This window comes from Molothrus ater, chromosome 3 (assembly GCF_012460135.2).
Source record: "Molothrus ater isolate BHLD 08-10-18 breed brown headed cowbird chromosome 3, BPBGC_Mater_1.1, whole genome shotgun sequence".
Taxonomy (NCBI): Eukaryota; Metazoa; Chordata; class Aves; order Passeriformes; family Icteridae; genus Molothrus; species Molothrus ater.
Genome location: NC_050480.2, coordinates 68259678 through 68275440, shown reverse-complemented (window position 1 = coordinate 68275440; position 15763 = coordinate 68259678). Strand labels below are relative to the sequence as shown.

The following is a 15763-nucleotide window of genomic DNA, read 5'->3' as shown; positions in this document are numbered from 1 at the left end:
CTGTGTCATATTACATGAGTGCTTTATCTGCCCTGGGTACCAGCTTGGAAGGGATATTATTAATCAGCAGGACAGCAAAACAGGTCAATAACAACTATTTGTCAATAAGGATTTTTTTTAATACCTTCAAGTTTGCTATGTGATAGCTGCAGTTACAATAAGGGTGGTTTTTTTTGCTTTAATTTCTTCCCTTTTTCTTCACTTTATGTAAGTTATATGCAGTTCACCGTTCCTGGACACCAGAGCACACCCACTTATGCAGGCATGATGGTGAGAAGCTCTAATTCAGTTAGAGCCTGGGTATAGAAATGCTGCTGCTCCATTTAAGCGACAATGTAGGCTGCTTTCTGTGATACCCACCAGAAAAACCAGGAGTTTATAGAGACTTGTGCAAGGAATAGGTATAAATATCAGTTGAAATGTAATTTTGTGAATGGCAGAACTAACTACACATGAAATTCAGGGACGTGCTCTTCTTTCAGCTGCCTGGAGTGCAGATCTCAGTCCCTGGCTAAAGGGGAGCTGTGGTTGCATACAATGCACTTTGCTTTATGATCTCAAATCTTTACAGCTGCATCAATAGGATCCCACATTTAGCTTCTGGACAAGTTAGGTTTGGTGAGTTAGGATTACTGAGATCCAAGGAAACACTATCAAATATGCAGCAGTGCCTCTGACATCCTTTCTTTACCATTACAATGAGGGGTTAAGAAGGACACACACTTGGGAAGTCAATGGAGAACAACAGAACAAACAGATGGTGTTACTGTGAAAAACTCAAGAGAGAGCAGGGAACACAGATCTGCAGCCATAGTTACAAAGATGCAGATTCACTAATTGTGACAATATTTTTTCTTCCACAAAGCCAACAAAGGTGTTACTGTTGCAGTTGAGAGTTTGAGTAGGTCAGACCACGTGCAAAACCACAGTGGAGGCTGAGATGGTGACAGTGAAGCTGGAAGCGTTGCTGTACACAGCTCCTACCCCAGGTGTATCCCTCAGGAGTTTTGCCCAATTCCAAGAGAAGGCTAACAACCACATGTCCCTGCAAGCTGGTTTGTAACACATAGAACATTTAATGCTCCACCTTCAGAAATCTCAATCTGACTTTCAAGACTTATTATCCTCTATTACAGGATTCCATCTTCCAGGAACAAGATCACAGGATAAGAGAGCTCTTGCACCCTCTCATTCTTCCCTTCTCAACAGGCTTTTGACTATGTGCTCAGACTTGAAGGGGTTATTCCAGGGAAGTGAAACACAAAAGATGTGCAAAACATGCACTGCACTGCTAGACAGCACTTAAAAAATCATGTTTCATCAATCATGATTTTAACTGCTGCATCTCATCAAGATACACTGATGGGAAAATACTTTAACTTTGTACACCACAGATTAAATACCTGAAAACCAAGGATCTCTCAGGTATACCAGTGAAAAGCAGGCTTCATTGAAAGAGCAACACCCAGGAACATTTAAAATGAACCATTTATTAAATCAAACTGTTATTTTAACAGTTACATAAGTTACACAGCATGTTTAAGTCAAAAGATTTCACAAGGGGAAAAAAAAATCTTTAAACTTTTATTATGCAGGCAAAAATAGTACCACACAATATGTACCTGGGAGGGAAGAAGGGAAGGGGAATCTCTAAACATTCAAATAAGGCCATAATTATTTAAAAACAACAATAAAACAATAATAAACCCCCCCAAAGATCCATTTGCTTTTCAGTGTGTTCAGTGCTGCTAACTATATGTACTTTTAGTATACAGGTGTGATCGAGGCAGTGATATTTTGATAGCTAGGTTTACTGTTTTAAAACACTATCAGAAGTGGAATAAGGCTCATTAGTACATACAGCTGCCCTTGGAATGTCAATCTCAGTTGCCTTCATCAACTTAAAATTCACAAAGTGCACAGTTAAGATATGCCAAAAAATTGAAACTGCTACTCTACCAACAGCTGCCCATGCTTAATACTTAGTGGTCTATTGGAACAAAGTATGTTCTTTCAAAAGAGATGTGTAAGAAAAGCCACTGTAAAACATTTAGTTTTGAAGATGCACTAGGAGCTCTTTGTAAACTGAAAAGTAGAAAAACATGGATTAATTATGTTAAGAAAAGAATACAAAAAACACTAGAAATGACCATCAAACTTCCAAAGAACAAGCACCACAATGGACATTAGCATTCGATTTTGCAGTGTACAGCAATGTAATAATTTTACTCTAGCCAATCTACTTCATCAAATTCTGAATCATCTTCTGAATCACTGTATTCCACAGCGATGCGACGGGAGAGGATGGTGGCGACGTCGTTCTCAATGCGCTCGTGCTTTGCTTCCTGCTCCCGCTGCTCCTCCACTTTGCGGAGCTGAATGCCTGGGAACATCAGAGCACAAACATGTCACCCTCCTCCTTCACCACTGCAAATGGATTTAGGTCATGATTCACAGAATGCTTTGCAATCAAAAATGAATACGCAGGATGCTGTCCTGCTCAGGTAGAATTTTTTTTGTCAAGCTTTTAAAGAGAAGAATGTCAGAATTGCAGAGGCAGACAAGATCTTGAGTCCGTCTACTACAATATCCTGGTTCTGATTTTCCATTAAAATACATTTTTAGTACCACTCTAAGTGATTAAGCCATTTTGCTATTTGCATTTTCTAGACTCTCTATTCATAATGTTAATGTAAGTTTACAGCTATTTGAAAATCCTAACAAGACAGGACCTCTTGTAACTCTGTTTTTTATCATGTAATGATTTGGTTTGGGATAAAGTATTACTTGGAGATCAAAGCTGTGGTAACTCAAGCCTTTGTTTTTTGGGTATGACTCCGTCAAAAGTGTTTTCAGCAATCACCGAGATTATACCAGCAGGCTCTATTTTCTCATTTTTGCTGACATTCTCTACGCATGTTCATGCACGCCTGTTGTACTCAGCTGTTGTCAACATTTCTTTAGACCTCAATGATGTTATCAATTCACGTGCATATAGACATGCAAAAATATTTTGAATTAGTGCTATAGCCTGTCTGCTGATATTACAGTACCATACAGATTCTGTGCTGTGCTACAGTGCAGGGGAAGAGAAGAAGAATGTAGGACTTGAAACACTTGAGAGATCTTAACTACTGAAAGACACCCCACCATCAAACAGCAGCACACACCAATGTGTGTTCTGATGCCAGTGGGGATTTTCCTGGCCATGGGCACCATAAGATGAAAGGTACAGCGGGCACACAGAACTCCTCATGAGATCATCAGGAAAACACTGCCCTGCAGCTCTGCCTTTCTCTTGCACTCTGCTATGGGCACCTTGCAATGCAAAGGCTGCTCCACTACTGCACTGAGATCAGTGTCCAGATCAGATACTTAACAGCTTGAGGTCTTCAGCAATGATTTCTGAATGTCACTTATATCTTGTAATACAGTGACAGATGATCAAAATTCCAATGCCAATTGATCCGTTTCGCCTTTATCTAATAGTCTGTGAAAACCAATGTTTTTGTCTTCTACACAATTTGTAGATGATCAGAAACAGCTACATTTGCAGGTAAACAGAAATGGAAAGATAATCTCCACAGACCCACAGATCATCTACAAACACACGTACTTTTTTCTGTAATCTAACTTCCACAGAGAACCAGGTTTGCCATCCAAACTAAACATCTGATAAGTGAAATTACAAATTGAAAAAAAACTGTCTACTTGGCAATGCATACACTGTAACGGATAGAAAACAGACTTAAGATGCATTCCTCTAGCTTCTTACACATGTGAAATATTCCATCTCTCAAAGGTCACTATTTAGGTTTCTGAGACTGTTCTGTTTGCTGCTTCATAGCCAACGTTACCTTTCCGTATTGCTTCCAGCAGAACGCTCCTAGCATCACTGATCACAGGCAGAGTTGAAGGATGGCGTTTGGGCTCAGGAGCAGGAATCACTTGGGATGGTGGAGACGGAGGCATTATGGGTGCATGAGGGCCAGGGACAATGGTTGTGGGAGGAGGGTGCAGAACAGGAGGAGGGTGAGAAAGGTTTGCAACTGTGACAGGGGAGGAAGGTCGGATGCCAGGAGGTGGCAGGGGAGGAGGTGGGGGTGGTGGAGGAAGTCCCTGTACTTCAGCTTGTGGAGGAACTGGGTGAACAGGCAGAGCTTCGCACACCTGGGCGGCTCTGGGGACAGGGGGAGAGGGCTGTGCTAGGGGAGGAGCAACTGGAGGCGGAGCTGGATGAAGAACTCCAGGAGCTATCTGGAGAGGAGCTGGCGGAGGTGGCACAGCTGGGGCCTGCAGAGCAGCTGTGGGAGGGGGTGGTGGGGGTGGGACTGGGGGTGGAGGGGTGGAAGTCATTGCAGCTCTTAATGATGAAGTTGACAAAGCAGATGGAAGAGGTGGTGGTGGTGGAGGAGGAGGAGTGGGGCTCACAAACACCGGTGTTCTGCCTGTTGCTGGTGACTGAGGACGATTTTCTACCAAGCCAGGAGTAGAACTGCAACATCCAATAACAGAACAAAGTTATTAGCGCTAGAGAGTGGAAAAATAGTAATAGATTAACTTCTGCAACTTTAGAACATTGAAACCTGGGCATTAAAGAGCATTATGTACTATGATGATTTCAGGGTGTTTGCCCACACCTCATAAATAAGGATGTCTAATTTTCAGTATGGAGCTTGCAAGGTTTCCAAAAGACCTCTGCTCAAATTCAGCTATTAACCAAATCTATGTTCTTATACAGTGTACCTGCATCTTGATCAAAGATTTCCTATACCTTTGATATAATTCTTCCCTGTTGTCCCTAAGTAAACCCAAATTATTTTTCTCAAGTCAGGGAACTAGCAGTTGATTAACTGTTTTGGTTCACAGAACTTTAAAACCAAACCAAAACAATGCAAACAGTGAGAACAAGTTAATTTGAAATATATATTTAAGGTGTGATGAAAAAATGAGTGAGACTAATATTAAAAGTCATCAGTACTGCATACAGAGAGGTACAGTTATATGCTAGATACTCATTACAGGACAATAAATAGGTGAACTGAAGAAACAAGAGAGAACAGTAAATTTATTTTCCTGAAAGACCACTAGAGGATTTTAAACTGTTGTGGTAAATTAATCTAAAGAGTTATGCATTTTTGTGTATGATCTCCTAAGCAGCAAAAATCACCCATTTCAAGAGACTAACATCTTGCTGATGTAACAACCCCATCTGAATTAGCTATCCCCTATTCTAAGCTGTATGTGCCTGACCATAAAATAAGGCTTTTGGTATAAAAAAATAGGAGAGTGACAAAGAAATTTTCACCTCTAGAAAATATTCTATGTATGTATCCACTTCTGAAAAGGTACAAAGAAGTAGGGAAAAAAAAACCCACTTTGGGAGAGAGAAGCACTTACAATTTAGCAAATGCAATGAATACATAGTTTTGACAGCTGTCTTACTGTGATATATTCTTCCTTTCATGTAGGCTGAAACACATCTCAGTTGTACAAATTTCCAAAACTCCAAAGCTACATCCTGAAATGTCAACATATTTCACAGAAGCATCTTCCATATAGTTTTTGGTCTTGCCATTTAACTCAGAAGGCAATGCGGTCGCAGTATTGATGGCAAGCTGAGGCCTTTCTCCACCCTATGGGATTTAGGTGCCGGCCTTCCCACCCAGCTCCCGCGGCCCTGTTCCTGCAGGCACGCTGGGATTCATGGGCAGCACAGAAATAATGCTGACTATTAGCTATTAGCAGGGGGGTGGATAACCAAACCAGCCCCAGGAGAAGTGCACGTGGCCTCTGTGGCCGGTACCTGACGCAGGGCGGCACGGGCTTGGCCTCGGCGGCGCCGTGCATGGGGGGCGGCGGCGGCGGCTCGTGGGGCCGGACCAGCACGCGCTCCTCGGCTCTGCTCAGCAGCTCTGACATCTGGCTGTAGGGCAGGGCAGAAAGGGAATATGACCCGTCAATGTGGTCCACGTAGGCTTGGGATCTGTAAAAAACAGGGAGAAATGATCCAATTCACCTTCAGCAGGAGGCAGTATTGGTGCCCTCATCCGCTGTTCTACACTTCAGTCTGATTCTGAATGCAAGTATCTTCTCTCCACTAGTGTTGCATATTATACAGTGTGGCTTTTCAATAATTCATCCCACTTTCCCTGTTATTACTTCTAGCAGCTCAAGGGTTTGATTTTGACAGGTATATCAGATAGTTTCTACAGTATGCGTGTGACCTCAGTGTTTATTAGACACGTTATTTTGAGTTAAATAAACACAGCAATACAATCAGAACTCCTCTTATTTTACCACATTCATGAAACATCCATTGATGTTTCATGGTAGAATTTACAACTGAATAATTTAGCTGAACTTCTGTCAGAGAATCTTTATTCCAATACATACAGAGAACTTGCTGCTTTAATAGACACAGGACTCAATCAATATCTACTATTGAGTACTAGCACTAAATAAAGATGATTCAACTTGTTAATGACAACTTAAGACACACCTCAAGGATCTGATCAGTTAGTAAATTTTAATTAACTATTCAATTACAGAATTTTATTTTAAAAAAATTCTATTAAATTCAGAGCAAAAGTGTTTGTAGAACACTTTCCAACAAGTAGAGCAAGACTCTACATTTCCACATACTGCCACCCCTGTAGTAGCTAAGCCAATTAAATTCTTCAGGGGTGAAAATCTTTCTCATTTATTTCAAAGTATGGTGCTGTTCTGTATCTGAACAACATGTTCTGCACATGCAGTGCTCCCAAGCACTTCAGCGTTATTAATAATTGCATTACTAGTACTGAGATAATCAAGGTTTAGGCCAGGGTCCTGGATATAAAACAAGTATGTCTAAAGTGGAACCCAACATACAACATAACAAAAGGACAGCAGGAAAGCAGATGTTTCTGCCAATGACTTGACACAGCAGCTTACAGAGATTCTATAAAGCTGTTCCTAGAAAAATGCTAATCACCATAACTTAACTTGTACCCCACTGAGTGAAACGCACTGAGAGCATTTTCCATTCTGAATTGAGCTAAGTTTTCTACAAGCAGGTTTTTCTACTTTTCAGGCAACAAACACTCTCTCCTAGTGTTGTCATAAATTGCTCACCATCACTACTGAGCTTATTTGAAGGCCTTACAAAGCTAAACAAAATACTCTCATGGTGTGCTTTTGACCACAGATAGGGGAAAAAATTAACCAGTTTTTGGGAGGACAATGAATATTTTTTAATTTAAAAAAAACCCAACAAAACAAAACACCCAAAACCCCCAAACCAAAAATTATCCCCAAATTGCCTAACATTACTTGTCAGCCCTCTTTGCTATTAGATGTTTCTTGGTTGGTAAAATGGACTTGATTTTGCACCAAGACCAGAAGCATAACACAGCAGGTGTTTGGCATGTGAAATGCTACTTTTAGCCACCAGCAAATACATGCTGTGAAATGAGAATTCAACAGGTTGGATTTTGTAATAGGCTATAACCAGAAATGTCAATCAAATCAGGGATTTGCAACAACATAGTAACTACTCCTTTATAGACACACTAAGAATTTCAAAACTGAGTTTTGATGAAGCTAAAACAGTGATTTCCAGTGCATTTCAAGGGGAGCAGTAGCATCTCATCACTGACCACTTCACATGCACGTTCACTACACAGTATGAATACACTTCATAAAGGATAGAAAAAACAAAAAGGAACCTTGATTCAAAATGTGAAGCTGGGCCATTAGCAACTTCAATGTGCTTATGTAAGAGGTTAGCATCATCTTCTGCCAGCTCTGGACCTTGGGCTAGCTTCTGCCACTCTCTCCGTCTGTCATGAGGTGCCCTTGGCACTTTCTCTGGTTCGTGAGGGCGATCTAAATTTTTCTGCTGTAGGAGAGTTGTGCAAACAAAACTGACAACTGAGACAGTGGTTTTTAATTACTTGCATATAAACATCAGCCACAAAATTATGAAAAACAATCTCATTTCAAATGCAAGAAAAATTTGCTTTCAGGCTAAACATAATATGTAGACCAGAAAGACTTGTAAGAGCCAGAAACATCAGACTAGTGGCTAACAACCTGAATAATATGGAGAAAAATACCTGTTTAAGTAGCTTTGCATTCTAAGTCTGAAATCAAATTATAAATCTGACACTCATATTTACTCTCTCTACTACATATGAAACATACAGAATAATGGTCAAATAAAAAAGTAGTATTACCATTTACAAAAGTGCTTGTTTAATTTTAAGAAAATATAAGCAACGTGTTTTATTCTACTAATTTCTTTCTAGTTTAAACATATCTATTAGAACATCATTCAAGCTTTTTCACCTGTAAGACTGTCAAAACTTTGTCTTACAAAATAAATGTTCAAGTGAAACTCTTTACTCCTGCTGTATTCCTCCTTCTTTTCTGAGTCATTGCTAGAGTACTTACAAACTCTGGCAAAAGTTGGTTATGTTAAGACAGCATGAAAGCTTTAGGTTCTTCTATAATATTTTACTACTGCTGCTATTATTATTATTATTTAATTGTTTAAGTTGGTGGAACTGAATGAATACAAGTAGCTTTAGTTGAATAGATGGCTCTGACAAGTCTGGATTGCTATTAAAGTACCATATCTGCAAGCAAACCCTTTCTAGGAAAAAACAAAGAGAAGCCATATAAAGTTAACATATGTACCTTCTGCTTCCTCTTTTCTTTTCTTTTGTCCTCTGTGTCCTGCAACATTTTTTCCTTCCACAGATCAAAGAAATATGAAGGATTGGTATAGAACTTCAAACCCTCTTTTCCATCATCCCTGAAATACAGTGACACAAATAGAGCATACTGTTTCTTTGACAAGACATGAATCCAAACAATAAGACAAAGCAAGGGCATATTAAGGAATATATAGTATCTCAGACCTGAAATGTTTTATTGAGGAACACAAAAGAGGTGATCATTGACCTCCTGCACCAGCACTTTTTACTATCTTTCCTGGCATTCAAGGTCCTAATTTTAGAAAGATAACTTTAACACAAGCTCCAGACAAAAAAAAAAAAAAAAAAAAAAAAAACCAACAACAAGAAAAGTGTGTCATAAATCAGAGAACTCCCACTCCAATAACTCAAATCTTGCTGTTAAAATATTGAGCAATTTTGTGTGGCTGCTTATGTTCAGCTACTGATTCAAACTGAATCTCTGGGACAGCAAACAATATTCATTTCCATTGAAGACCCTTCTTTCTACACACTTACCTGTTTAATTTCTTCACTTCACATGCAAGTACATTATATGGTTTAATAAATACAGAATTTAAAAACTACTTTTTCCTACCATGTTACACAAAGTTAAGATTTGAGTAAAATGGAGTAAAATTTCAATGCTTACAATGTCTTCTGCTGCTCTCATTCCTCCAGCAGCTTCACAGCTTTCTAGCCTGGCTCCTTAAATATCCAAGTGCTACTCCATGTGAGCAAGGTGCCTGAATATATCCTCTCTATTACATAAAATAAGCTGGGCATTGATTTGGATTAATTTTGTTCCACTAACCTGTAAGGGGTGAGAATGTTAAGCGGAGGAGGCTGTTCACAGATGTCGTAAGTTTCTTGCAAAGGAATTGGCAGAGTTTTGCGGTCAAACAGCTGCTGGTCTTGAATCGTGGAACTCCGGAAAGCTTTTCTCATTGTAATGTCCTGCAGTGACACTGAAAGGGGATATTACAATTTAAAAAAATCCCACCAGATACATTTTGTTTGGAATTGCCTAATGTTGGTTAAAATATAAAGCACTACTGCTTGCATCTTGGGCCTTTTACAGCAAATACAGATTCATCTAGCACTATTGCCATGGCAAGATATTGTCAGACTGTGTGACAAACATGGCTGTAATGTTCTAGCACATCATCCTCTATTTAGCTTCACAGGAAATTTTTTCTCACCTAAATAGATATCAGAACTCTGTCTCTCCTAAGTAGTTCAACAAATTGCATACTGTAGCTGTAAAATATCATTCAGTAGTTCAGAAGTACCTAATAACATTTACCAATTCCATTTCAAAATCCTTTTGCTACTAAAAACTGCTCTCTACCTTGAGGTATAGATTTTACCTTTATGGCATCAGCAAGCCAAACTTTGCATTCCTTGCATGTAGGCAGCAGTTCCACTGAGGGCCCACTGAGATGCCAAACCAGAAAATCACTTAAGCTTATGCTACTGAGATCAATGGGCTTTAATGGGAGGTAATTCTATGTTGCAACACATGAAAATAGTCAAATGCTTTTTAATCTGTTTAATCAACGTGAGCCTTCTCTGTCTAATTCAGAGCCACCTTGACTTTTAAGCATAGTCGTTAGGAATAATCAATTACCTTTATGTAAGATCCACAGGAAAACAATACTACACGAACACAACACATTAAACAGGGATTTCAACTATTTTTATCCACTCCTGGTAAAGCCTACATATCTATCTTTCTCAATTTCAAAAGAGTCTTTTCTATTTCATTAAAATTTAGATAAAGATTAATGGAAAAGTGACCACAACTGATAAGCTTTGCACTTTTAATTCTGGAAACAGTATACCTATTTAGTCTCATATTTCTCTCCCTCCCTGCTCTTCCGTTACTGCACCTGTGAAGTCCAGGTGTGCCTAAAAGCTACCCTTGCAACCAGCATGAGACTCCCATTAGATAAAGCAGCAGATCTTTTCATTAGCTTAGGCTCTTTCTTTAAAATCACAAACAATGCTGAAAACAGTTTTCTGACATAGTAGCAAAGAGTACTTTCAGCACATACACTTTATCTATAAATAATTATGTTTATTTCATAGAAACAGATTGGTAGTAATGCCCCTTTATGCAAGATGAGAGGACAACTCTACCCCTGCCCTGCTACCACTAGGGCCTTTGGCAACAGTTTAAAGAAAACCTGTTTAAGCTGAAAACTGTTTTTCACTTGAGTTCCTGTAACACATACAAGTGTTCACACACATATGTACATACACCAAGCTGGACTTCTACTGTGTGATCACAAAGGGGCAGAAAGCAGGATTTTTTCCAGAAGGCTTGTAGTTCCTGGAATATTCTGTCTTCTTACCTAAGCATATTGGCAACATCCTTTTTGAGGCTAAAGATGGGATTTATTTGATTTTCAGCTTGGCTTTTGAAGTTTATTACGCTTGGCAAGGTTGTGTATTCCTGGAGAAGTTTCCTCCTTTTTACCCTTAGGTTCTAATTCATCACAGTGTCTTTTATTCTTTTTAGTAGCTTTAATTAGCTGCTCAGAAGCTTTTTTAAGTGTGTGAAAGAAGTATTATAATGTCTGAATGTCAGCTAGGAGTCCCAGTTTCTGTAGGTATTTCTGCAGCCATAACTAACCCTATATATTTTGTACCTGTCATGAAGTACAGGTTGTTATCAGCTGGCAAAAGTTCAGTTAGAATAACTGAGGTTAAAAAATTTAAGTCTAAAATTTAAGTCTTAGATCGTTTTATACTTCAGATGCTTTTCCTTTGGGTTGTTGGTTATACAAATAACACCAAATGTACTTGCTCAGAGTTGCTTGGCAATCCTGCAAGATTTCTAGCTGTCATATATTGGAGACATTTCCCACAAAAGTAAAACTTAGTATACTTCTCTTTGAACCTGTGTACATTCTGAAGACAATGAACTTAATCAATTTGTTCTAATAAATAAATACAGTACTTTGGTTTAATATTAAAACCCTCACAGGGTTTGTATGTGACACCATATTATTGACACTGTTCTACAAACTCCTTATTAGCATTCCATCTCTTCAATGAGCAAGCACAGACAATCTGATTCATAATTTCCCTTTTCTTGCTTAAAACTCTACATTTTGTACACACATACAGGGGATAACACACCAGAGAATAATCAATCAATCAATCCCCAACAAGCATAATAATTTTCTCTTTAAACCTAAGACACACAGCAGAAGGCTTCATGGAAAAGATACACTGTAGAATTTCAAGCAGCAGTTCCTATGCTGATGACCTGTACCAGGCATTCCCTGAAAGGCACACCATTATTCCAGCCAACAGAGCACATCAGGACAGAATTACTCAGGAAAGGGAAGGAGGTGGCATGCAGCACAGGGAGAATCCTGACATGGATATAAGTTGCCTAGCCAGAGGGATCAGGTAAATCCCGTGTCACACACCCAGCCTAATCCTGGGCTGTGCACGATCCAAAGCCACTTGTTCAGCTTGCCAGCTGGCAAAGAGACAAGAGCCCTGCGCGCTTTACAGCCTCAGCAGGGGGAAGAGGTGAAAACCTGGCTGGTGCCACAGCCACCCGGCTCTGGCTGAGTGACGAACTGGCACTGCCAGGGCACTGGGCAGACAAATTGCATGTATGAATTCAGGTGCAAGAAGAGATGAGCAGCTGAAGGAGGAGTTGGAAAAGCTGCAGGCATTTGACTTGATGATGGTAAATTTAGGCTTCCAGTTGCTTAATTCCTAGCTAGCACCAGAACTTTTTGTACAGCCAAAGATCCTAAATTTGATATGGATATATTTTTCTGAAAGTCCACCTACTACACCACTTGTGCTCACTGCAATTAACAAAAAACGGGGTCTTAAATAATTTCCTTAAATGTTGAGATATTCACAATTTAATTCGAAGATTCATTCAACAATCTAAACAAATGTCTGTTTGTCTTTATTGTGTCTGTTGTTTGGATTGTATGAAAAGATGTATTATATCAGCCAATCTAACCCTCTGTGCACAACAATATTTTCCACATAAGCAAAAACTGTCTGTCAGAAAGCTAAACTGTAAACCTTTTGTACACTTGGTTTTGAAAAAGAGATGCCAGTCCATTTTTACTTATAATCAACAACACACTGGGGGGCGGACGGGTATTTAAATTGTACTATGATGAGATACAATAACTGTGTTTCTTTTGGGGTAAAGTGAAAAATAAATAAAAGCACATCTGTAATGTGCATACTAAATAATGTTTTATCTCTTGGCAAGCATCTCATTAAACTGCAATCCCCAATTTGCAGTAAAAGTCAGGTATAGAGCTCACCACAGCACTGACAGAAAGGAGCTACGTTTAACTTTTCAAATACATTAAGTACTACATTTTACTTCACCAGAAGAAAAAAAAGTTACTAGATTTATTTTTATTCTTTTACAGTTACTCAACTACACAATTTATGATTGGGTTCTAGGCCAAAAAATATCATTCTCCTAAAGAGAGTAAATAAGAATCATATATATTCCTCTTAGAAACTTGTTCTCTTAATACTTTTTGCAGAATTTCATCCTGGCAACTTTTAAGACTGTAAACTCTTGAATATCACAGCTGTGACTCCCTGCAGAATTAAATGACATGGAGAAGTTTCACACAAATCAGGGACTTGGTTGCCTGATACAATTCCCTTTCTCTGTTCAAAATCTTACCCAGCAATTTGAAAAGTGCAAAGAGGAAAAAATGTCACTCTCAAACAAATAACTTAGTTGTAAATTTCCCACTAAAGGTAATTAATTGGTAGGGAGTGGTGCTGTTGAAAATTCTCTTAAGGTAAAGATTTGTGTGATCAGTTCCTAAAGACACTGCAATCTCAAAGTCTGATTTCTACCTTATTTATTTTATACTTTTAATGATTTTCCATTTAAACAATGACCAGAATGCACACATCTAGGTTTCTCTGCCATCAGAATACTCTGACTGTGGATTTGATAGCTGCTAAAGAGAGACATTATTTCTGTAGATCATACATGATCCTTGGGCTTGCCCCCTACACAAGAAATAGAAATTTTCTGAAATACTGTTCTAAAAAATTCCAAAACAGCTCAAGGACTTTTTGGACAGAGAATGTACATAGCTTAACTACTACAGGTAAACAAAAAGAAGATGTACATGTTAGAGCAATCATTTTAGGAGGACTCAGAAGCTGCTTCAAATGCAGCATGTAGAACAAGCAAGTCCTATTAAGATGTGAATCACCTGTGGGCATCAAGCACTGAATCTGCTGGTAAGTCTCAACAAAACCACCATATTGTTTAACAAATGGTATTTTGTCCCTCTTTTTATACACAAAATATGCACTATCATGGTCCTACCATGGAACTATTAAGCCTTGGACACACTAATTTAAAACTGATTTACTTACTAAATAACCCACAGATTTAATCAAGGGCCTAAGAAAATTGGAGAAGGAACATGGAGAGCAGTTGAAGCCCAGCCCACCAGCTCAGAATCTTGAGAGGGAGACACACTCAAATCCAACTTTCTTTAAGCAGCGATGTGCAAGGAAAAGAGACTTGCTATATAATTTAACAGTCTTCATTTGCCTTGGAGGGTAACATTTCTAATGAATGAATTGACAATAGTGTTACTCTCCACTTAATACAGCACATGTGGAGATCATGACCCAATTTTCATGTGCTCCCCATTCTTAGATTACATTTATACTCTTCTATACTCAGCAAAATCTTCTTCAGAGGCTAAAGACAGTGAGCTGCCCCTTAATTTGGGGTTTGCTACCCTTTCCTTCTAACTCTCACAATGGCCTGAGTATCCAGATTTTGAAGTTGACGAAGTCTCCCACTTCCAGCAGTATACAGACCACAATTACCTGTCAAGTTTTTTAGGTTTCTCCCCACCAAATGCTACCTTCTCTTTCCCCATAGCAAAACAACAAATCTGTTTCTGGCATTGGTCCAGGCCAAACTTCTGAACTACTATTGTTTTAATGACAGGTCAATACTTATAGAATGTTTAGAAAAACAACCAACACATGTATTCAAAGGCAGAAGCCTACTGAAACACAATTCACTTTCCTGAAATGTGCCAGGCTGCTCACCCACAGCACTTCTGCCACTAGGTTTATTTAAGTTGCTTGTCACAGTTGTAAGAAATATGCTATGGAAATCAAGAATTTGATATACTGTCTTTGAGATTAAAATCCTCTCTGGTTTGATGTTTAAATAGAATTAGGCAGGTCACAATGAAAGAAGCACTAAATTAATACCAAAATAGTCTGATAAACTCTGAATTTATGAATTTTCCTTCTGCCCTGATATTACTTACTTCTGAGTGGTACAAAACTATTTTCCAATACCTCAGGAATACATCAGAGCTGTACCATGTATCAGCATTTCAAAAAGAGCCACGTAATTGTTAAAATTAATATTCTTTTCAAAACTGTCAGATTTCTACATCTATGCCATTTTTCACTTTCAGCAGTACTTCACACTTAAAATGCACAATTAAATTCATGAAAATTTGATCAATTAAGAGAAGTATTATTTTACTGATGCAATTTGCATATATATGGACAGAGTTAGTAATGTTCCCTATAAACTATATATTTACTATTTACTATAAAGTAAATACTAAAATGAAAAATGGTTGCAAAGAAACTATACTCAGGATTTATTTTCTCACCTATGAGGACACCTTATATTGCAGGGCTAGTGAAGCTGTTGACCTTAGTTCAACTTTATAGCAAGAATGTGTTTTCTCAGTCCTAAAAGGACCCCAAATATTACTCTTGCATACATATGGGTTTGTTTCCCATACAATTGAAATAAAGCCGAGTTTACTGATGGAAAGCAGAGGATTTCTTTTTGTCTGCATACAAGTTTGGTATCTTCTGAGGGTAAAACCCACATGTATATGAAAATAATAAAGTATTTGTTTAAATCTATTAAAATATTAAATTAATAACATTGAGAAATCAAGAATTTGAAAACAGTGTAATAATTCAAAGCAAACCAAGTTGATAGCAACTCTTTTATGACAGAA

General features: G+C 38.5%; 1 protein-coding gene across 5 annotated transcripts in view; it reads right to left on the bottom strand.

The window, feature by feature from the left end:
- Positions 1-1470: 1470 nt before the first annotated feature.
- Positions 1471-15763, bottom strand: part of WASF1 (WASP family member 1) — an 87362-nt gene continuing 73069 nt past the window's right edge. For 4 of the 5 annotated variants that reach the window (XM_036380446.1, XM_036380444.1, XM_036380443.2 and 1 more), the window contains exons 4-9: positions 9535-9688; positions 8683-8800; positions 7710-7882; positions 5807-5986; positions 3858-4495; positions 1471-2383 (exon numbers count right to left, since the gene is read on the bottom strand). In XM_036380446.1, coding sequence (XP_036236339.1) covers positions 2226-2383; positions 3858-4495; positions 5807-5986; positions 7710-7882; positions 8683-8800; positions 9535-9688 — 1421 coding nt within the window. In that variant the 3' untranslated portion in view covers positions 1471-2225. The remainder of the gene's footprint in view (positions 2384-3857; positions 4496-5806; positions 5987-7709; positions 7883-8682; positions 8801-9534; positions 9689-15763) is intronic. The other variant, XM_054514211.1, reaches the window with a different exon arrangement.